We start from the raw sequence: 25,395 nt of genomic DNA on the forward strand, positions 1-25,395 counted from the left end.
ATTTTATTTTTTGCTTCTAGTTATTCAATGGATGCCTTGTACTTTTTTTCTTCTGGTAGCCTAACCCACCCAGTGGCTCTGTAGGAGAAAGATCTAGTGATCTGCTTCCATAGAGATTACAGCCAGGAAAACCCTATGGCTCAGCTCTATTCTGTCACTTGGGGTTGTTTTGAGTCAGAATTGACTTGAGGGCACTCAACAACAACAACATCAACAACAACAGTAGTTAACACAAGCTTGACATGTTGTGTTGTGAGGTGCTGTCAAGTTGATTGCAACTCATAGTGAATCAACATGATAGAGTAGAACTGCTCGATAGGGACTTCTAGGCTGTAATCTTTGCAGGAGCAGAACTCCAGGACTTTTTCCTGCAGAGCTGCTGGGTGAGTTCTAACAGCCAACCTTTGGGTTAGTAGCCTAGTGCTTAAATGTCTTGCCACCAGGGCTCCTTAAGTTTGACATAATTTCCAACAACATATAGAATTAATCAGAGAGTCTATAGTCTCCTCAACTCCTGAGCATGCTATGACTTCCTCTCAGCCTTCTCACTCCGTATCCTTCCTCCCCCCACCCCCAAACTATCCCTGTTTCTTCCAGGTAAAGATCTGTAATCATCTGGATCTTGGTTTCTGATTGCTATCAGCCTTTTTACATTATGACTTAATGATTTCTTTTGTCACCATTTTTTCTTATATTTTGGCCTTCTTTCTTAGATTCATAGCCCAAACCTCCTTTCTGAGATCCAGACAACTATAATATGTTGAAAAGTGTACTTGGTTTTCCACTCAGGTATGTTTCATACTGAACGCCACAAATGAACTCATGATTTTTTTTTTCCCGCCTCACAGACCTAGTCTTTCTTCCAATTATCTGTTATCTCAATAAGCCATCATCATCTAATCTGTTTCAAAGACCAGAAACCTAAGGATCATCACTTATACCTCCAACCCCCTTACAACTCCCTATTCTCGTGAACGAGGAATTAACAACTAAATTCTGTTATTTTAACATTCTAAAAAAATGTTTCACTTCTCTCTGTCATCATCACCAGGATTTTTGTCTAGTGCATCATCATATGTCACCTAGAAAACAGTGAAAGGCTTCTGTTGGGTACCATGTATGCCTCTGCAAGACTCAGCTCTTCCTCCCTCAACTGTCAGGGTAATCTTTATAAAATACAAATGTGACAGTGTTCTTTACCTTATCCCTGTCTTAAATTGGTTCGACATGTCCCCTTTTTCATTGGATAAACACTAAATTTCCTTATGGTGCCTTATAAGACCTTGAATGGTCTGTCCTCTGCTAGCTCTTTCATTCAACTTTGACCACAGTCCAGTAATGCTGCTATATTAGTTTTTCTAACTCATCATGGTTGCATGCAAAGGTGACCTTGCTTACAATTCTACCTCTTCTCGTAATGCTCTTCTCTCCACTAATCATCCAATACCTCCTGTATTTTCTTTACCCCGGTGATTCCTTCCTGAAAGAAGCCCTTCCTTTACATTTTAGAATATATAAATTCCTAAAAGAAGGGACGTGATGGTTCAGTGGTAGAATTCTCCCCTTGCTTGTGGTAGACCCAGGTTTGAGTCCCAACCAATGCACCTCAGTGCAGAAACTACCTACCTGTCAGTGAAGTCTTGTGTGTTGCTATGATGCTGAGCAAGTTTCAGCAGAGCTTTCAGACTAAGACAGACCAGCAAGAAAGGCCTGGTGATCTACTTCCAAATAATCAGCCCATGAAAACCCTGTGGTTCACAATGGTCTGATCTCATTATGCATGGAGTTGCCATGAGTAGAGGGCCAATTCAATGACATCTAACAACAACAACAACAATAAATTCCTAAAATATTCTATTATGGTACCACTAAACACTTCATAGCTTTTTTTCACAGAGGTGATTTTACATTTCTTTGTATGATTTTTAAATTAGCATCTATCTTCATCATTAAAAATGTTTTAAACTTCAGTGTACATTTTCCATGTTTTTCCTATGGACTAACACTGTACCTACCATCTGTTAGGCTCTTGGTAACTACTTATTGAATGTGTGAATCAATAAATGGATGAGTTATTTTTCATTTTTGCCTAGTATAGCCTTGATTAATTGTTTCAGTGAGGACCTATAGATGGTAAAATAAGTGAGTGTCAGCACAAATAAAATTTGTCAAATTAAGGAGAGGTTTACATTGTGTCGGAGAATTTTGTATGTTTTTCTTTTTGCTGGGGAGACCACCTTTTCTTTAGCTCCTCACTCAACCCCACTCCACCAGCTCACCTGAGATGGAGATCTGGAGTTACTTCAAAGTACTGTTCCTACATCCAGTGGAGGAATTCCCTCCAGGAAGGTAGCTGACTCTCTTTAGAAGGCAGTTGTGTTTTATCCAGGGACCAGTGCCTCTGCTGCCTTCTGCTGAGTGAAATGGACAAGCCTTGGTCTTTGAACAGGACCCAGCTCTTCTAACAACTGACCCAAGATTCCTTCTGTCTTTTTTTATTAGTTTACTTTAGGATTACAGTTCTACTGAATCATTGCTTGTTTTTGGTTTTGAATACTTGAGAAGGTATTATTTCCTCTACTCTTTTTAGACTGGTCCCTTCTACTTTCTATCATCCAGAATTTTCCTTACAGCTATTCTGTTCATGGTGCTCTTTCTTGGTTTCTAGCACTTTAAGAGTTTTAGTTCATTCATTCATTCATTCTCTCTCTCTCTCCTCCCCCAACATTTCAAAGGATGGTATAAGAGTTTAAGAAATAGTTGTATATCTTTGGCCTACCATCTTGATCTAATCCTCTACATTTTTTCTGTTCCTTCTAGACTATATTACAGTTAGGAAGGACATATTCTGTAGTCTCTATGTCATCAAAGATGATGCCATATTCCCTGATAATTGTCTATAAACACATAATATTAAGAAAAGTGGTATGGATGTAATTCATCTTTCCGTGTAATTAACTTGACTTCTCTAGAATGCACTCTGACCATTGTATTTTAATAAAATTTGCATTACCAAAAGTATATTATAAACCCATATTGTTAATAAAGTGGTTAAAGAGTAGAGCAATTTGGACTCATAATACTGAAGATTATAAAGATTTTGCACAGTTATATATAAATTTTTACTATTATAAGCAATAATAATAAATTGGTAGATCAAAATTACTTAAAAATTAACATTCCTCATTTGCTCTTTGATTTAGAAAAGTAAATATTTCCAATCTCTGTATTATCTTTGACCTTGACCTTGCAGTCTGCTTGCAAAACAGTTCACAGCACATTAAAGCCCAGTGGAGCAGCCAGCCATTCAAGTGAAAGAATTAGGAGTCCTTTACCATTGGAAACTCTATGGGGCAGTTCTACTCCATCCTATAGGGTTGCTATGAGTCGGTATCGACTCGACGGCACTGGGGTGGTGGTGGGTGGGGTTATCATTGGAGTCTTGGTGGCCTAGTGATTAAGAACTTGGCTGCTAACCAAAAGGTCAGCAGTTTGACTCTACCAGCTGCTCCTTGGAAATTCTATGGGGCAGTTCTACTCTGTCCTATAGGGTCACTAGGAGTTGGAATTGACTCAACAGCAGTGGGTTTTGTTTAATCATTGGTTTTGGAGTCCCTGGGTAGCAAAACAGTTCAGAGCTTGATTACTAAACAAAAGGTCAGCTGTTTGAACCCACCCAGAGGTGCCTCAGAAGAAAGCCTACCCAATCCATTTCCTAAAAGTCACAGTCTTGAAAACCCTACGGAACACTGTTCTACTGTGACACACTTGGGGTCACCATGAATCAGAACCAACTGAATGGCAACTGGTTGATTAATCATTGGTTCAGTGGTAGAATTCTCACCTTCCAGTGGTATACCAGGGTTCAATTCTGCTACAATGCACCTCAGTGCAGCTGCTACCCGTCTGTCAGGGGAGGCTCGCCGTGTTGCTATGATGCTGAACAGGTTCCAGTGGAACTTCCAGACTAGGAAGAGAGGCCTGGCAATATATTTCCAAAAATAAGCCAATGAAAACCCTATGGATCACAATGCACAATTGCCCATGGGGATGGTGCAGGACCAGGCAGCATTTTGTTCAGTTGTGTATGGAGTCATTATGAGTCAGTTCAACTCTATGACAGCTAATAACATAAAAATAATCATTGGTTAAAGAGATTTTTTTTCTACTCCTCTCATGCCAATATCCAGTCACAATTGCATTAAAACCAGCTATGATGAAAATTATAATTCTCAATTAATTGGTGGTCAGTTCTTATTATGAAAATTTTTGCTTTAAAAGAAATGCATATATTTGAAATTTCATTCAAATGGCAAAAAATTCTCTTAAGTAATTTTTGTAATCTGAACAAAGAGTGGACACCTCAAATTACTTTCACTAACTACCTGAAGTCAAAGCAGATACTCATTTCTGTGAATCCTATGTTCTCAGCATTTCATGTAGAATTATTTAATATGCATCATTCTGAGAATATACATAATTACTATTGTTTCATATTTAAAAATATCTGTCTTCAAGCTATTAATGCATAACCATTAATATATCTTGCAATTAAACATGGTTTTCCAAAAATATTTCCAGTGGAAATACTTCTTTGACATAGGCATTTTAATTGATTCACATCTTCTTATGTGATAATGGTTTCATTAGCACCATTTTACAATCTTTTAATCCATAAGGCCTTAATGTCAGAAAAGGAGATTGATGTTACTGCTATTGCAATATTAGGTTTAGACTAAAGTGCACTATAAAGTGGTATGAAAAGTTCAAGACATCTCAATTCTGACACAATCTACTCATTATTTAATTAGGCTCTGAAAGCTCTTAGCAGAAATTTCTGGCCTTTTGTCGGAACCCTTTCTGATTAAGAGGTGCACATCATTGAAAGGGTTAGTCTTAAAGGTGCTTTATAGTATAAATATAATTCCAGTATTTGCGGAGTTATACTACCAGAGAAGTCATGAATTCTAAGATGTTTCTCTCCTTTCTATTCCTTTTCTTCTGTAACTCTACATTTTCTCATCTATTTTCCTAATTGGAAACCCTGGTGGCGTAGTGGTTAAGTGCTACAGCTGCTAACCAAAGGGTTGGCAGTTCAAATCCGCCAGGCAGTCCTTGGAAACTCTATGGAGCACTTCTACTCTGTCCTATAGGGTCACTATGAGTCGGAATTTTTGTTGTTGTTGTTGTTTTATTTTCCTAATTATTTTCACTCTGTAAATTGTATAGCTTTGTTATTGTTAGATGCAGTTGAGTCAATTTTCGACTCATAGTGACTCTGTGTGACAGAGTAGAACTGTCCCATAGGGTTTTCTAGGCTGTAATATTTATGGGAACAGATACCAAGTCTTCTCCCAGGGAGGTGTTGGGTGGGTTGAAACAGCCAGCCTTTTGGTTTGCAGCTGAGTGCTTAATCATTGTGCCACCAGGGATCCTAAATTTTATCATAGGATTCTTATTTTAAATACATAATGTTTCTTTAAACCATAGCTGTTTCTTGACTTAAGTTTATTAAATTAATATAAAATAGCCTTTTTAAATATTTTTTCTGAATTCACACACACAAAAAAATACATTTCAGAGTATACTGCAAACTAAGCATTTGTTTTGAAATTAGGAAAAACTTAAGTTTAATGAATAGAGATTGCTAGGTTCTAGTGGTTTGGTGCCAGTAATGGCCACAGTGAACTGAGTTAGAAAGTGAAGGGCACATTTTCATATGGTTAGCCTTTATGATTTATTTTGTGTTAAAACAGACATTATGTAAAATAATACTACATTGCAGATTACCTAAAGAAATGCCTATGCTCATTTACAGCTAAGCATTTTTATCCCCAGAATTCCACAGATGTGTATCTCAGTTTCATCTTACCAGTACTTGATGTTCAAAGTAATTCAATGCTTTTAGCTCAAATTTAGGATTTCAGGGAAGCTTTGTTTCCACACTACTTTCAAGAATTTTGAGGCAGTGTATCTCAGAATTTGACTCAGCCCAAGCTCTAAAGTCAGACGAATCTGGATCTAAATCTTGTCTCTGACACCTCTAGATGTCACCCTGGCCAAGTTACATAACCTCTCTGAGGCTGGGTGTCCCTATGTATAAAACAGGTATAATAACTATCTACTTTTTTTATAGGGTTATTGTGAGGTTTAAATGAGATGCTAGATGTCATGCACTTGGCATCATGCCTGAACAATAGTAAACACCCAGTAAATGTTAAATATTATTAAAAATCTTTGACTCACTTGGTAAGACATCAACTAAGTGAAACTGTCCTGGTCCATTATTACTAAGTTTGTATCTCTCAGCTCTTTATCTCCCTTTAACTAGTGGCTACACAAGAAAAGGAGACACACAGTGACACATTGCTATGGCTTGGTGTGAAACACTTATTTTACTATCAAACATAAAGGTTCTTGTAATTAGTCACACTTACATAATATAGTATATATTGCATAATATGGCTTATATACAAAAATGTATCTGTTTACGTGTATACCTTGCACCCCTACCTACTTCTTGAAACAGACTTGATGCCCTAAGACACAGGAAAGGATGAGGAACCCAGTCTAGATCAATAATAATGTCTCATCAACCCTGGCCACAGTGTCCAAGGCAGAGATTGGGCAACTTGATTCTGTTAGTATGATAATGTTATGGATTGAATGTATCCTCCCCAAAACGTGTGTCAACTTGGCTAGGCCATGATTTCTAGTATTGTGAAATTATGCACCATTTTGTCTTCTGATATGATTATCCCATGTGTCATAGATTCTAACCCCTATGATGTTAATAATGCAGGATTAGAGGCACTTATGTTAATGAGGCAGGGCTCAATCTACAAGATTAGGTTGTATTTTGTGTCAATCTTTTTTGAGATATAAAAGAGAGAAGGAAGAGACAGAAGGACCTCCTACTACCAAGTACGAAGAACCAGGAGGGGAGCCCATCCTTTAGACCTGGGGTCCCTGCACTGAGAAACTCCTAGACCCAAGGGAAGATTGACGACAAGAACCTTCCCCCAGAGCAAACAGAGAGAGAAAGTTTTCCCCTGGAGCTGGCACCCTGAATTTAGACTGCTAGCCTCCTGGACTGTGAAAGAATAAATTTCTCTTTATTAAAGCCATCCACTTGTGATATTTCTGTTATAGCAGCACTAGATAACTAAGACAAAAAACAAATAATCCCTGGGATTCTTTTAGCTGTACTCATAAATGCACACTGGTTATATTTTTTCTGACGATCTCACTCCAAATTTACCCAAGTTCTCTCTCTGATCAGTAACTTAAAATATAAATAAAAAAGTTAAATTTATACATTAGACATTAAGTGTTAGAGATCTCCAATGACAAATAAAGGAAACATGTCACTCAACTTTTCTTCAGAAAGAGATTTCAGTTATATTTCAAGGCTTTTCAATCTAATATCTCCATAGCTTTATGGAAAAAAAAAAAGAAATCTTCTCAAATAAATACTTTCTTTGGTGTCAAGCACCTGTCTAACGGGTGGAGCTGGCTAGACCCTGGAGCCAGCAACTCAAACACTTTCCTTCTCTCAGCTCTCAATCTTTTCTCCTACAGAAATGTAAAGACCTTTTCTTCCTTCCCTCCCCCATCAACAGTTTAAATATTGAACCACCTGGATTGTCTCCCAGTCCTCATCCTTGCATTAGATTATGGGGATGGGTGGGTAAGGTATGATAGCTGACCTGCTCCATGTTATAAATTCTCTCCTATAGTGGATACTGTGCCACTACACATCCTGTGTTGGATCTGTTACAAAAGGTAGATGGAGGTGCCGAGTGTATTCTCAGACACATGTACGTGAAGAGCCAATACAAGCTTTATTCCAAGTATTTAAGTGTGGTTAAAAACCAGAAAACAAGGGAAGACAAGAATAGGTTGTATGTTGAATAATATTAAGTTTCCCCATTTGGCCTGAATAGAAGGTGGTAGTAATAAAAAATAAGTTTTGGAATTTGAACGGGCACTAGGACATGGAAGATCTTACCTACAGAGCCAAGGGATTTGTATATTTTTCTGAATGTCATTGAAGTTTTCTGACAAGTACTATAATAAGAGCCTTGTTTCAGGAATATGTGGCTGGGATCTTTGTCTTAAAATGGATAGCAGGAGGTAGAGATTAGAAATGAAGAGATAGGTTAGTAAGTTACTGCACTAGATTCTGTAATGTTAATGAGAATATTAACTGCGAGAGCGAAGACTGAAGACAGCAATTATTGAGGTATTATTATAGAGCACTTAGCAGGTTTATGTAACTGTTCACATGGAGAGTGAAGGGTAGGAATAGGAATAGTGAAGACAACTCTAGGATTTCGAACCTTAGTGATTAAGAATATTGTGATGGTTTTATAAAAATAAATAAGAATAAAAAACATAGGAGGAGGAACTGATTTAATAGGAAGAGAATAATAAGGCTATTTTCTGACATTTGGAATTTGAGGTTTAGGAAATGTCCAACAGGCAGTAAGATTAAGGCCTGAAACTTCAAAGAGGACCAGATGTTGGAGATGTAATGTGGAGTAAGCTATAGACAAGAGACAGCTCTATGATTATTTATAGGATGTATGTGTGTGTGCGTGCATGCGTGCGTGTTTGTGTGTGTGTCACAAGAGATTGAAAAGAGTATATTGTGGGAACAGAGATAAGTTAAAAGAGACTATAAACTGCATTATATAAAAAAAATTGGGAGAGCCTAGGCTGGAAGTGATCACTGGATTCCAAAATTTGAAGGGCTATTGGTTGGAATAGGTTCTCAAGGGTGATGTTGGGTGGTGCTACCCTTCAGAGTGCAATTCTACTCTGAAACCCTTGGGGTTGCGATGAGTCTGAATCAATTTTATGGCAAGGGGATATTACTTGGAAAATGGGAATAGATTCATTCTATGTTGTTCCAGGAGGTTGAACTAGGGCCAATGGATGACATTATTTGAGGAGGCAATTTCCAGTTGAATACAAGAATTTTCTGACATCAGGGATACCCTAAAGTAGAATAATTTTTAGCACAGCATTCAGAGCTTATCATTACCAGAAGAGTTTAAATAGAAACAGGATGACAAACAGGGAGAGTCTGCAAGAGCTTTTATTTTAAAGAGAAACTAAGATTCAGCATCCTTCAGTTCTTAAGGATAGTATTATGCTCATTTGTAGAAGATGCCATACTTAACATCTTCCAAGAGCCAGATATTAGACGAAAGGGGGCTGTATTAATTTCCTACGGCTGCTGTAACAAAATTACCACAAACTTGGTGCCTTAAAACACTAGAAATATATTCTCTCATTGTTCCAGAATCCAGAAGTCCAAAATCAACATTAATGAGCCAACGTTAATAGCTTGGGTGGGCCATGCTGCCTCCCGAGATTCTAGGGGAAAATTCATTCCTTGTCTCTTCAGCTTCTGGTGGCTTCCTGTATTCCTTGATCTGTGATCACGTTACTCTGAATCTCTGCCTACGTGGTCACATTGTCTCCTCCTCTTCTTTGTTTATCGAATCTCCCACTGCCTCTCTTTTATAGGGATACATGTGATTGCATTTAGGACCCACTGGAATAATCCAGGATAACTTCCCTATGTCAAAATCTTTAACTTAATCACGTCTGCAAAGACTTTGCTGTGTAGTTTAGGGTTCTCTCAAGAAACTGAACCAGAACAGAAACAGAACAAAGATATATCTAGATATATATCTAGGTGTCTATAATATAGATCTAAATGGATATCTACGTAGATATCTATAGACAGATATTTATATAGGGAGATATCTGTCTATATCTATCTATATAGTTCTGTGGAGCTCTGGTGGCACAGTGGTTAACAGCTGCACTCTTGACCAAAAGGTCAGTGGTTCAAATCCATCAGCTGCTCCTTGGAAACCCTATGGGACAGTTCTACTCTGTCCTATAGGGTCACTATGAGTTGGAATTCACTCAATGGCAACAGTTTTTTTTTTTTTTAATACAGCTCTGTACCTCTACCTATCCCTATCTAGCTAGCTAGCTAACTAACTATCTATAGGATCCCTGATGGCGTAGTGGTTAAAGAGCTCGGCTGCTAACCAAAAGGTTGACAGTCCAAACTCACAGGCACTCCGAGGGAGAAAGATATGACAGCCTGCTTCTGTAAAGATTTACAGCCTTGGAAACCCTATGGGACAGTTCTACTCTGTCTTATACAGTCTCTATGAGTTGGAATTGACTCAATCACCTATCTATACATGTCTATATATCGTATATAGAGAGATTTATTTTAAGGAATTGGCTCACATGATTGTGGAAGGCTGGCAAGCCCAAAATCTATCGGTCAGGTGATAGGAAGAGCGAGTTCTGGCAAAATGTCTGTTTATGGTCTGGAGGCGGAACATACCCAGGGAATGCCCTTTTGTCCTTAAGGCCTTCAGTTTATTGGTTTAGGATCACCCATATTATGGAAGGTAATCTGCTTTACTTAATACCAGCTTCTTAAATCACATGTAACTACTTCATAACAGCAGCTGGCCTCATGTTTAACCAAACAGTTGGACACTGTAGCCTAGCTAAACTGACACACCAAATTAACCATCACACCATAGAAGGTTAAGTATACAGGTTCCAGGAATTGGGGCCTGACATGTTTTGGGAAACTGTTTTCCAGCATACCATAGGGCTCTTCCAGATATGTATCTCGGCTTACAGCAACCCTCTTAAGCAGAATAGAAAAATGAATCTTAAAGAGGCATTTTGACACCTAGTTAGAAGCTACCTGAAATTCAAACCTGGTTTTGCTATTTTCAAAGCCTGTATACTTTTTTTTTTTCCTTTCTTTCTTATTGTACCACAGGATGAAATTAAACTCTGCTGTGAACATATTGACTTCCACTTTCTATTCATTACAGTGACTCTAGAATGAACTGCCTCCGTAAGGGGAAAATTTTTTAAATCTTAGAGTGAAAAGAGGTAGCACCCACATTAAATAGTATGGCAGCTGCAAGAAATTGCACCTCACTGAACTTTGTTGGAAATAAGTGAAAACATTTGCTGGCAGGTGGGCACTGGAGATCTGAAGAGATTTGGCAAATCAAAATTCCTTCAACTGTGGCCTTCTCTGTTTGCAATTGCTACTGCTCCTGCTACTGCCTGTTTTGTTTGTTTGTTTTGTGTTTTTTTTTTTGCCTCTTCACAACCTCTGCTTTCCCTGTTGTCATTGAGAGATTTTTTTTTTTTTCTTTTAGGCCTAAAGCAGCTTCTTAGTATTTTATAACAGACAAAAATTATTTACTACCAGCATGGTTTTATGTTCATATAAATTTGCTGTCCACAGCACACCATAAGCATACCCCCCAACTTATATCACAGAGCTCCTTTTTTTTTTCCTGCCAGAGCCGTCAGATGTGTTGCAGATACAACATCTCATTAATCCTTTTCCAGCACCTTATAGGTATTATGATTCCACATTTTATAGAGATGGAACAAGCAGGAGTAGGCTTGTGTTCACAGATTCGAAAGCCAGATAAATCATCCTCCTCGTCTAGTATGTGCCGTTGAAACGAGGAGGTCATTAGGAAAAGGTGACTACTGGGCCATGTGAGGAAAAACTCTAACAACACCAGTGACAAGGAATGGTAGATTCAGAAACGGAACCTAAGTGGGGAGTTATTTCTCAGTCTTAACCCTTGGTCCAAATGGAGAGCGAGCGTTATTATGGAGGTTTTTGTTTTATTTGTTTAAAGGCACAAGAGGGTTAAATGTGGCATGGCATCTTAGTCCTCATGGGTAAAATGAGGAAATCAATTTTAAATGAAGACCTCTTGCGAGGTGCCTGAAACTATTTTGCCTTTAGCAGGGCCACTAAAAGTATTTGGGTGAAACCAGCAGACGCAACCACTTAAGGGATAGAGAATTTATTTGTAGAGCAAAGAAAATCATTCTTCCCCATTGTTTATTGTCCCAAAAATATTTCTTATTTCTGTTTTAATAACCTAAAACGGATCATGTACGGATCTTTCCAAAAGCATGATGTTTTTAATAACTACAGACATTGTAGAGCCCTGGTGGCATAGTGGTTGAGAACTCGACTGCTAACCAAAAGGTCAGCAGTTCAAATCCATCAGCTGCCCCTTGGAAACCCAATGAGGCAGCTCTGCTCTGTCCTGTAGAGTCACTGTGAGTTGGAATTGACTAGACAGCAAGGGGTTTAATTTTCTTTGGTTAGAGACATTGTGAGGTTCTTTTTATATCTCACTGCTAAAAGTTTATCTTATTATACTCCGTTGCTTTAATTGTGGTGAAAATACAGTCATGCATCATTTATAGAACACTAAGCAATTTCGACATTGTGCGAACACCATTTTATATTCGAGTAGTCCCCCGAATACAAATGAGTCCCGGTCCTAAGCCTGTCTTTAAGTCAAATTTGTATGTAAGTTGGAACAGTTAGGTATGGTTTGTATCTAACGTCAGTTAGCCAAATGTTTGTCTTAGTATATAGCATATAGTGCACATTTCTATGCATAAAAAGCATTAAAGAAACACTTCCAGATACACTTAAACATCTTTAACATAATAATCCAGTAATAGTAATGATAATATTTTGATGGGTGTTGCAAAGTAGCACCCATTTGTTTTTATGAGCCATTGTATGTACCCGGAATTTGTAATAGGCTTTACAGGGGTTGAGACCACAGTTGTATAAATGGTCGGAAGTTGCCTGAACAGACCTTATGTGGGTTCATGACTGTATACATAACAAGACATACACCACTCAACAATTTCTACATGTACAATTCACTGAGACTGATTACATTACCCGAGCTCTGCACCGCTTCTCAGTATCTGTTTCCTAATCATTCTACCACCATTAACATAAATGTAACATATCCCCCAAGCAAAAACTTTGCTCACCCCCTTTCATCCCTGGTAACCACTAACAAGCTTTGGTTTCTATAGCCTATATCATGAATGTGAGATTTTACAGTATTTGGCCTTTTGCTACTAACCACTGATTTTGTTTGGGGGTAATAGCATTTTTACTACCCTGCAGTCATCGAGCTGAATATTTAATAACATATAAGGTGGTGAACACTAAGTACCAAATGAATGATATAGTCATTAGATGCCTTAGAAATTCAGAGGAGTGAGATCATTTTTATTAATTTGGTTAAGCAATTACCCTAGGCAAGTCCCATGATAGGACGGTAAAACACAGTTCCTGCCTTCATGAAGTTGACTATTTTGGACTAGAGAAACACTGCAAATAAATAAGTACAATAAAATGTTAACAGTTACAGTGAGAATGAAAAGTGTGGGTTAGTGATCAGTCATGTCAGGATGCAAAAAGAAGTACCACAACACATTTCCCTTTTTAAATAACACTTTTTTAATTTTTATTTTCTTTTTAACACCCTTCAGAAGTAGTTAAGTAATGCTGATGGGGATTATAAAGTCCATGAAGAAATGACTTCCGTTTTTCTCATGTGTAAATTATTTTTTATTCACTGAAATAGCCCTGTAAGATGAAAGCATTTCCTCTGTGACCTCTAAGTTCCAATTTACTGAGAAAATTTTACTAATGCGTTAAAATTTACGTCTATTCCTTAGCTCACCCCAATTACAATTTACTCCTTGCTCCCTCCTCCATAACCTATTCAAACTTTAGTTATAACTGCATTACTGCACTTGTCTCTGTAAGCCTGATATCAAGTATGATATCAGGGACTGTGGTTGTGTGTCTGTGTGTTCCTCCCCCACTAATACATAGTATGCCTTGTACCTATCAAGCACTCAACAAATGTTTGTGGAATCATTTGTGGAATGGAGTTTCTTTTCCCTTTTGACTCAACTGCTTAATACTTAGAGGCATGTGGTGCTAATATTTAAGACAGATTGGTTCATTCTGTTCAAGTACCACGTAACCATTCACACACCATTGAGTTTAGTACTATTAAAGGGTAATTTGTCCTCTGGGAATTGTGTCTGTTGCAGACACATTTTACATATCTGGTCTTTTTTATTATCAGTCGGCAGGTAAAGAGATTAAAATAAAAGGTTTGTTTGAGTATGCACTTATACACATAAACTTCATTTGGAAATGCCCATATGTCAAAGGAAAAATATGAAAGTATTGAACATGTCCATACTCAGAACTACCCGGGAGACATGCACACTTTCGAAAGATGAAAATACTGATATTTTATTTCTGAATCACGCTATCCACCCATAGCACTTGGAAAAGCTGTTTTTTGGTTTTTCTCCTTTATATGTCAGTGTAATAAAACTCAATAGAATTAATAAAAAGCCCTATGTTGGCCAATTTTACAAGCTTTGGCCCATTGTGATACCTTCCATTGGTCTTATTTTGCTTATATAATGTTTTTACTGATGCTTTTAATTCACAGACTTTAATAACTTAAAGCAGGGCTGCGTGCTTTACTTGCTTAAATAAGTTCCTTTTCTAGATATGAAAATTTAATACTTAATAGCCTTTCAAATATACAGTAGATAATTTCATACCATAAACAATATTTTACTTTTCTACATCTTTACAGCATACAAATTGCTTTTACATATATTACCCCATTTAATTCTTAACAATGACCATGTGATTAGGCATCACTGTTCTTATATAATTTTAATAGATAAAAAACTGAGGCCAGAATTAGAAAGGAAGTATTTGGGTTTTTCAATGTGTAAGGGAATTTAAAAACAAAAAAACTGAGGTATCTAATAAGATCAAAAATAGCCAGTTTGCTGATTGGGTGCTTCTCCTTGTTTGCTGGTTACATTTTCACCCTAGTGGCAGCCACCTTCCATACTGTTTCTAAAAGAGGAATGTTCTGTAATGATGACAGAACTACGCTGCAGCCCCTCCCTGTCACATTCCTGTGTAATTACCACACTTTAACCAATCTAAAAAAGAGATTTATACTCTTTTAAGCCAATCACCGTGCAGAGCTTGGCACAAGAAGTCTTCCTTACAAGTTCTGCTACAGGAATCCATCCATCGTGAGTTCACCCACTGGAAGCCCTGCCTTAAAATGAACTACCAGTGGAGTAATGTCTTTTGGTGATCTAAGCTTATAAATATCAATCAAGTAACATGTTTCATATCCATTGTTTCCCCTCCAATAAAATGTCACTGCTGAGCTGCCATTTCGAATTACTGGATTCCTCAGCATGAAGTTCAGTCTATTCCCAGCTCGAGATGTCTGTTTTCTTTCAATAAATATCTCCATTTTACATTAATCAGGGTACAGATGGTTGCTCTAAAACAAAGTGAACAAATACCCCAAACCAACGCCAAGTAGCACATGGATATTTATGCTGAATAATAATTAACATTTTGAGCATTTCACATGTCAGGCACAGTCTAAATACTTTACATGTATTATCTCATTTAATCCTTGCCACAATGCTATAAAGTTTAAAGATAAAAGAACTGAGACCCAAAAAAAGGAAGTAACTTGCCCAAGAAAACACCCCTGGTAAGTAATCCCTGGGTGGCACAAACTGTTAAGAAAGGTTGGTGGTTTGGTCCATCCTGAGTCACTTCTGTTGATCTACTTATGAAAAACAGCCATCGAAAACTCTCGGATGCACAGTTCTATTCTGACACACGTGGGGTCGACTCATTTGATGGTGACTTTTTTTTTAAGTTGTGGACCGGGGATCTTGAACCCAGAATCTGTACTGTTTTCTTAAGCATCTCTTTCTCTTTTGAGGTTTTAGTACTAAGAACAGATTTTATGAGGCAGATAAAGTTGATAATGTCTTTTCGAACTGTCCTTCCTATCAATGAACTTGCAGAAAGTCATCCTTCAGTGCTGAACTACTGAGGATTACTTCTGTAGTGGAAACTAAATTTGTTTTCCTGCTCTAAGAGGTAATGTCTCTTCACGGTAACTCTTCACTGTGTAATTTTTGACTTAAGTATTACAACTTGGAAAATCCTTTCTTACTAATTGTATAATTTAGAGTTACAGAATTTTGTAACATAAATGACTTAGAGACTAACCCAAAAACTTTAACAAAGAAGGATCAACTATTAGAAAGATTAAATAATCAGCACAAAATACTTGCATATAGTGGCTGAGACAGGCTGAAACCCCGATCTTCTAAGGGTATTCCGACACTGAAGAAAAATATGATCCCGATACGTGAGTATAATGTACGCATGTGTGCGTATACTGACTGAGATTTAAAAAAATAATTGTGGAGAACCATGACTGCTGGCTTGCAAGTCTCCTAGGCAAGGATGTAATTCCCACTGAAAACTATTCACCTACTAGATGGAAGTCCTAGTCTATTTCATTGCAAATAGCCAAGTGAAGAGTGGAACATTTAATTGTCCAAATATTTGAGAGTTTCTTGGTATGCATATATATTAAGCACTTTTAAATAATTATTTTTTAAAGTTAAATATTAGGTAGGTATGAGATTTTCTTGTTCACTGACTTGTTCCTTACTCTTTAATATTTAGTGATAAATTCTTAATGTAATGGAGAAATGCCTAGCTGATAAAGCAACCAAATCACATTTCCATTTGTGTATCAATTCACAGGGCAAAATGCTTTTGGGAAGAACATTCAGATATATATTTGCTTCCATTATTAGTTGAGGAGACACAGACAAATTTCTGGCAGTCAATCTGTTCCTGTATATGCAGGACTTAGTTTTATTTAAATTATCATTCATGTTGTGCTTAAGGCACCTCAAGTGGCTTTGGACCATTGAATGGAATTATGTAAAATTAAAGTTTTAAATTTTCCCTGCAAGCCTACAATTAGCAGGCATCTACAAGAAAACTAGACAACTAGAATAAATCATTATTTCCACTGAATTTACTTTTCTTAAATATCATGTCAGAAGAAACCCATAAATCAGTTTATTTTATCTTAGTCCCAATTCAGATCCACTGTTATCAATAATGACTTAATATATGCTTAATCAAATTTTTTTAATCAAATAGCAATAATAGTATGTAACATATACTTGTTGATACAAAAACTGATATAATTTATAAAGACAAATCTTATATTACTCTATGCATTCATAAGTGTGGTCAATACAGAGTTAAATATTTCCCTTTGTCATAATATAAACTTCTGGACCTATTTGATCTCCTGATTGGGAGTCCGATCTGCTTAAAGATAGCTTATTAAGTGGGAATGAAAAAAAGTATTTATTTATTAATTCCTCATTAATACATGTAACTATTGTAAATTTTTTTAAAGAAGCTTTTAAAATTATATTAAACTGAGGTCTCCATCCATTTTTCATAGATCTTAGAGTCTACAGAGGAAGAGAGGATACTATAAAATGACTCATGCATTTTAAGCCTTTAATAATTATAAATACCATAAAATAATTATATTTATATTTACTAATTATAAATAATTATAATTATAATAATATATAATAATTATAATTATAAATAATTATAAATACAATAAAATAGATCACATTTCTGACTGTGTGCTGTGATCCTGCTCTATCCATCTTATATGGAATGTTTGGGGTAGTGGGGGAGACCAAGGGTTACAGGGTGATAAAAAAGGATGGCAAAGAAAGTGAAGAATTGAAAAACAAAAAATGTGAGGAATTCAATTAGGGCTCATTTGGTGTGAAATACATCCTAGCTTGTCTTCCCAGGAAGATACACCTCGGTCACACACATGAAATCTTTTTCTCTGCAACTTTTTGTCCTCTTTCACTTGTAGTTAAGTTGATTAAGCCTGCAAGCTTCATTAGAGCAGAAAACATGCCTTATCCATCTTTGTGTCTCCTTTAGATCCTGGCGCAGGCCCCACATTGTGCTCAATACAATTCTGCTGGCTGAATTGATTCTGCCTTGACATGTCCTCCTCACAGAAGTCTTCCTTGATCTTCCGTCTTACACTACAAGAGCAATCTGTTTCCATCACACATGTTACATTCTGTTGTGTTGTGGAGTACCTCCATTTGTGTGTGTGCATTTCTAATAATAAAGTTACAACACCACTGGCCGTAATAACTGTATATAACTAGAGCACGGACTTTATATAGCTCTGTGTCTGTCTTCCTCCCTGGTACCTGTCATTAGGCATTTTTTTTTTTCTCTTAAAGAATAATATCAATGATGCATTTGTTTTGGCTATACCTAATATCGTCTTTCCATACTGTCTTTCACTATGATGTTGTTATTACTTTTCTGTCTGAGTGTCTTTATCGAATGCTCTATCCACCTGCCTATTAATGGGAAATGATTTCCTATAACTCATTTATCCATAAATGTAAATTGGTTTGCCCAGGTATTTGCACTTTAATCCTTCAGTCATTATTCAGGATGAAAATCATAGATTCCTGTGATGGGGTTTCTGGTTAAAGTAAGGCAGAAGATTGACAGAAAGAGAAAAAATATATATTTATATTTCATGTTGTACTAGTCTGGTGGGTATCATGCTAGCTTGGGATCACATTCAGTCATAAACACAATTAGATAAACAGAGACTGCAATTCCTTCACTTCTCTCATAAGCACATAAACACCTCCATATAAGCACATACACACAAACCCTTCAGTACACTGAAATAAAATCTCCAGAGATGGGGCTGAACGTTCTTACATTAAAAAAGAAACAAACAAACTGATTTACTCTCATTGCTGAGAATAATTGTAATAGACCCTTTATGGTATCACTTTAATCTCAAAATCTTATTTAAAAAAAAAAGTAATATCCATCTTACAGATAAAAAAATTGAGACCTGGAGGGCCTTCTCAAGACCACAAGGCTAGTACTTGCCAGAGAGCTAGTACCTAGGCTACTAGGACTCCAAACCCATTTTGTTTTCAATATTGCAACTAAAATCAGATGTCGCTAAAAACTGATCCTGGAAGTAACACTCTTCTAGTCAATGGAGAGCACAGCTGGTGGTCAGAGTGGGTTTATTAGTGTCCTAGGAAGAAAGAACCTACACAGACAATTGGGTAATTTGAAAAAAAGTTTGATACTGACAGTTTACAACAGTGCAGGTAGTACCCTAGGGCTAGTTGCTGTGAACATGATTAACATCTGCTGGCCTAAAGATTCACATCTGAAGGGGGATGAAGGGAAGAGAAGAGAGGGTTTGAGGGAAGGATAAAGCTGCCTGGCAGGTCTACACCTCTTGTCCAGAGTGGCAACCTGACCATGACAATATGGGGCAAGGGGAGGGGAAGATAGTGGAGGAGTGTGTGGTGGAGGGGAGGGCAGGTCCAGTTGGCTGAATCCAACTGGAAGCCAGAAGGCAAGGGAGCCCAAGGACATAGTTCCTGCTTATCAGCCACTCAGGGCATAGAAGGTTGGAGAATGGATCTGGGTAAGCATCATGGATGGTTTCCAGCATGGAGGGTTAGCTGTTCATCTCCGTTGTCACTCCTGTTCTCCCTTACAGTAAATTAAAGTGGCAGGATTAAAAAAAAATGTTTTGTTTTACCTATATGGGCAAATGCCTCTGAAAATGTAAGTGTACTTTCTTACTAAGCAATTGTAAACATTGGCATTTGTTCTTGTTTTACTTTATTACAGACAGAGGAAATGTGAAATATTGGTTAAGCCCTTCCCTCAATAAGTATGTATCCTTTAAGTTTTTTTTTTTTTTTTAATTTATTTTTTGTGTCAGGTTAATTGAGGTTTAGTTACACGCAGTAACATTCACCCATTTTAGGTATACAATTCTATCAGTTTTCAAAATGTATACGGTTGTGTAACCAACACCACAGTCAGGATATAGAATATTTCCATCATTGTGAATAGTTCAAGTTCTTTTTTGTCGTGGTTGTTCAAACTTTAATCCTAATGAACTGAATGTTTGGTATTGACTTTTGTATCTTCTAATCTTAAATCTTAAATAGGAAAGTGCAGCAATGTGCATGCAGTAGTGTGTTTCACACAGTAGGTGCTATTTTGAAAAGCATTTTTGCTGATTTGTATCCTCACCTAGCTGAGTAGTATGAACTATCAATATTGGTTACTAACTTATTTTATATATATTAGACTGAACAAAGTTCTTAACCTTGGCTGGATGATGAAATCACCCGGAAATCTTTTAAGTGTCCTGAAAACCAAGTGGCACACTATTTAATCAGGATGTCTTGGGCTGGGACCCAAGCATTAATAATCCAAAGCTTTCCAGGTAATTCTAATATGTAACCAAGGTTGACATCCTCTGAATTAGACAGATGTTCTCAACTCAGGCTGCACAGTAAAAAATACTAATGCCTTTCCCCCATTCTGATTTATACAACTTCTTTATAAAAGTTGACTACAAAAAAAATAGGATTCAGGTAACAGAATTCTGAATGGTTGGGCTCCAGTTAATTAAGTTTTTAGTATACTTCTGTGTATGTGGTGGTGTTCAATAAATGTTAAATGGAGGCCCTAATCCCACAGCTGAGTCAAGGAGAATAAAATATGTTCCCTCTTAGAAATAGACTGTTAGTGTATTTGAAATAATTATCTGGGAAAACTATCACTTTTTGAAAATTGTCCTCCTAGGTATTTTACCACAAATGGTAAGTCTTGTATTTTAAGAGAATACTATATTTCAACTATATTTTTTCACCATAATACTAGGCCCGTATTTATCTTAACAGCAGTTTCATAATTCTCTCCAAGGAAACAAGATTAAGAGACTGAGGATAAGATTTAAACCAGCCTCCCACTTGGCAACATAAATGATGCTATTGCACCTGTGGGCCTTGAGAATACTGATACTTTGTAAAATAGAGCAATAGCACTTTCCTGCTTTTACAATGGCAAAATATATACAGAAAGGATACCAAATGTCAGTGGTTGGAACAGAAATGTACTAAGTGTTTAATGAAACAGATATGTTGTTGTCATTGTCAGGTGCCATTAAGTCAGTTCTTACTCATAGCAATGCTATGTACAACAGAACAAAACACTGCCCGGTCCTGTGTCATCTTCACAGTTGTTGGTATACTTGAGACCATTGTTGCAGCCACTGTGTCAATCCACCTCTTTAAGGGTCTTCCTCTTTTTCAGTGACCTTCTACTTTACCAAGCACGATGTCCTTCTCCAGGTACTGGTCCATCTGATAATATATCCAAAGTACGTGAGCCAAAGTCTTACCAGCATCGCTTCCAGTGAGCATTCTGGCTGTACTTCTTTTAAGACAGGCTTGTTTGTTCTTCTGGCAGTCCATCGTATATTCAATATTCTTCACCTACACCATAATTCAAAGGCATTAATTCTTCAGTTCTTCCTTATTCACTGTCCAGCTTTCATATGCATATGAGGTGATTGAAAATACCCTGGCTTGGGTCAGACGAACTTTACTCCTCAAAGTGGCATCTTTGCTTTTTAACACTTTAAAGAGGTCTTTTGCAACAGGTTTGCCCAATGCAATGTGTCTTTTGATTTCTTGACTGCTGCTTCCATGGATGTTGATTGCAGATCCAAGTAAAATGAAGTCCTTGACAACTTTAATATTTTCTCTGTTTATTATAATGTTGTTTATTGGTTCAGCTGTGATGATTTTTGTTTTATGCTGAGGTGCAATCCATACTGAAGGCTATAGTCTTTGATCTTCATCAGTAAGTGCTTCAAGTTTTCTTCACTTTCAGTAAATGAGGTTGTGTCATCTGAATATTGCAGGTTGTTAATAAGACTTCCTCCAATCCTGTTGCTACATTCTTCTTCATATAGTTCAGCTTCTTGGATTATTTGCTCAGCATACAGATTGAATAAGTATGGTGAAAGGATACAACCCTGATGCACACCTTTTCTGACTTTAAACCATACGGTATCCCCTTGTTCTGTTCGAACGACTGCCTCTTGGTCTATGTACAGGTTTCACATGAGCACAATTAAATGTTCTGGGATTTCCACTCTTCATTATTGTTATGATTCACACAGTAGAATGCCTTTGCATAGTCAATAAAGTGCAGGTAAACATCTTTCTATTGTTCTCTGCTTTCAGCCAGGATCTGTCAGACATCAGCAATGATATCCCTGGTTCCACATCCTCTTCTGAATCCAGCTTGAACTTCTGGAAGTTCCCCATTAATGTACTGCTGCAAAGGCTTTTGAATGATTTTCAGCAACATTTTACTTGTGTATGACATTAATGATATTGTCTGATAATTTCTGTGTTCTGTTGGATCACCTTTCTTGGGAATGGGTACAAATATGTATCTCTCAGTTGGTTGGCCAGATAACTGTCCTCCAAATTTCTTGACGTCGATGAGTGAACACCTCCAGCACTGCATCCATTCCTTGAAGCATCCTAATTGATATTCCATGAATTCCTGGAATCTTGTTTTTCACCAATGCCTTCAGTGCGGCTTGGACATCTTCCTTCTGTACCATCTGCCCTTGGTCATATGCTACCTCCTGAAATGGTTGAACATCAACTACTTCTTTGTGGTAAAGTGACTTTATGTATTCCTTCCATCTGTCTTTGATGCTTCCTGCGCCATTTAATACTTTCCTGGTAGAACCCTTCACTATTGCAACTTGAGGTTTGAATTTTTCCTTCAGTTCTTCCAGCTTGAGAAATGCTGAGCATGTTTTTCCCTTTTGGTTTTCTATTTCCAACTCTTGGCACATGTCATTGTAATTCCTTACTTTGTCGTCTCAAGCCACCCTTTGAAATATCCTGTTCAACTCGTTTACTTCATCATTTCTTCTTTTCACTTTAACGACTATGTTTAAGAGCAAGTTTGAGTCTCTTCTGACATCCATTTTGGTCTTTTTCTTTCCTATCTTTTTAATGACATCTTGCTTTCTTCATGTATGATGTCCTTGATGTCATCCTACAACTTGTCTGGTCTTCAAACATTAATATTCAATACATCAAATCTATTCCTGAGATGGACTCTAAATTCAGATGGGATATACTTAAGGTCATATTTTTGGCTTTCATGGACTTGCTTTAATTTTCTTCAGCTTCAACTTGAGTTTGCATATAAGCAATTGATGGTCTGTTCTGCAGTTGGCCCCTGGTCTTTTTCTGACTCTTGTTTAGCTTCTCCGTTGTCTCTTTCCACGGAGTAGTAAAACTGATTCTTGTGTACTCCATCTGGCAAGGTTCACATGTATGGTCACCGTTTATGTTGTTGAAAACAGGTATTTGCAATGAAGGAAGTGTTGGTCTTGCAGAATTGTACCATGGGATCTCTGGTATGTTTCTATCACCAAGGCTGTGTTTTCCAACTACTGATCTCCAGCTTTCATATTCCAATCACCAGTAATTATCAATGAATCTTGATTGCATGTTAGATCAATTTCAGATTGTAGAAATTGGTAAAAATCTTCAATTTCTTCATCTTTGGCCTTAGCGGTTGGTGCATAAATTTGACTAACAGTTTTAGTAACTGGTTTTCCTTGTATGGATATTATCCTATCACTGACAGCATCGTACATCAGGATAGATCTTGAAATGTTCTTTTTGACAATGAATGAGATGCCATTCCTCTTCAATTTGTCATTCTAGCATAGACCATACAATTGTCTGATTCCATATGGCCAATTGCAGTCCAGTTCAGCTCATGAATGCCTAAGGTATCAATCTTTATGTCGTCCATTTCATTTTTGACAACTTCTAATTTTTCTAGGTTCACACTTTGTATATTCCACGTTCCAATTACTAATGAATATTTGTAACTATTTCTTCTCATTTTGAGTCATGCCACATGGGCAAATGAAGGTCCTGAAAGCTTGACTCCATCCACACCATTAAGGTTGATTCTACTTTGAGGAGGGAGCTCTTTCCTAGCCATATTTGTGCCTTCCAACCTGTGAGGTTCGTTTTCTGGCACTATATCAGATAATATTCCCCGGCTATTCATAAGGCTTTCACTGGTCGATTTTTTCAGAAGTAGACCACCAGTCCTTTCTAGTTTGTGGTAGCCTGGAAGCATCTCTGAAATAGATATGGGACTGGCAAAATATTTACATATAACGTCTTTTTTCAAATTTCGGAAATTAGTAACTAAAATAACAAAACACTTCTTTTCAGCATGAAGTTAGTGATGATCTCTTATGGCAGAAATGCTCATAAAGCAAACTCTAGAACAATACTGTTATAGATAATCAGTATTCTGCGTATTTCAATGTACATTGAAGGTGCTAGGTGCTGGGTGCTGTATTTAATCCCTCAAATAGAGACTAACGCAACAAGCAACATTTTTCTCAAGACAAATGTCCAATAGTTTAAAATAGAAAATACAAAGCTGATTTAATTTAACCTTACCACTCTTATTCAATTGTTCTACTCCTTTTTTTTTTTTAGGACCACCTCAGAAAATAGTGTCACCTAAACAAGAACATGAAGATAGGAAACAAGACAAAGGTATGGATAAAGGAAGTGAAAGTGGGACTTCCTGTAACGAGCTCTCCACTTCCAGTTGTGACAGCCACTCAGAGGCAAGCACTCCACAGGACAACCCGCCCAATATCCAGCAGGCTACAGCTCACCAACCCAGCACCTTAACATTGGATCGTTCCTCCAAAAAAGCACCAGTGCAATGGATGCCCACACCAGACAAACGCAGAAACAGTGAACTCTTTCAGACACTCATCAGCAAGTCTCGGGAAACAAATCTTTCCAAAAAGAAAGTCTGTGAGAAGCTGAGTGCAGAAGAAGAGATGAAAAAGTGTATTCAGGATTTTAAAAAAATCCACATTCCAGATTATTTTCCAGAGCGCAAACGTCAATGGCAGTCTGAACTGTTACAGAAGTACGGATTATAGTAATTTATCTCAGTCTTGCAGTATTTCAATGATGTTTAATGTTTACTACAATGTCACTACCTGACTGATGTCCTAACAACGGTCAGTGTGATTCTTGCTGCTCTCCCTATTTGTGAACAGTGGATGTGGGACAATATTTTATTTCATTATTTTTTTTGTTCATTTTTAGAAATTAAAAAAACAATGAAATCAATAATTGTTGAATCAAAATGGTGTATCTGGTTCAAACCATTTTGCAAAAATGAAAGTTATATGTGCATGGTCAAAAACTGTAGAATCTTGATTTTTGAACTGCGATCAACTGGACATATTTGTCATTTTGTAACTCACCAAAAACAAATCATCCTATCACATCGACTAAAATGACAATATGAATGAACCAACATCAAGTAAAATTTTAGGTGGTGGTTTTAGGAACCAAATCCCAAACTGTTTAAATGTTAATGCAATAAAACAAGTATTATTTTTGCATGAGCACAATGTTACAAGTAAATCACATGAAATAGGGAAGATCTGTTTGTTGCTTGGAAAGAAAATACAATTACTAAAAATATAGCAAAAAAAAAAAAAACTGTTTCAGGCAAAGCCTATAAATGTAAGTGTCTAAGGGACTGGATTTTCTTTGTTCCAGATCTGTGATTTTTTTGTGTATGTGTATGGTGTTCTGTAT

The 25,395-nt window shown here is 37.0% G+C and overlaps 1 protein-coding gene across 1 annotated transcript in view; it reads left to right on the top strand.

The window, feature by feature from the left end:
- KCTD8 (potassium channel tetramerization domain containing 8) overlaps positions 1 to 24,906 on the top strand; it is a 347,133-nt gene extending 322,227 nt beyond the window's left edge. Inside the window, exon 2 of the mRNA XM_049886311.1 lies at positions 24,265 to 24,906. Within this exon, the coding sequence (XP_049742268.1) occupies positions 24,265 to 24,725 (461 nt within the window). The 3' untranslated portion in view covers positions 24,726 to 24,906. The remainder of the gene's footprint in view (positions 1 to 24,264) is intronic.
- Positions 24,907 to 25,395: the final 489 nt, after the last annotated feature.

The sequence above is a fragment of the Elephas maximus genome, chromosome 5 (assembly GCF_024166365.1).
Source record: "Elephas maximus indicus isolate mEleMax1 chromosome 5, mEleMax1 primary haplotype, whole genome shotgun sequence".
Taxonomy (NCBI): Eukaryota; Metazoa; Chordata; class Mammalia; order Proboscidea; family Elephantidae; genus Elephas; species Elephas maximus.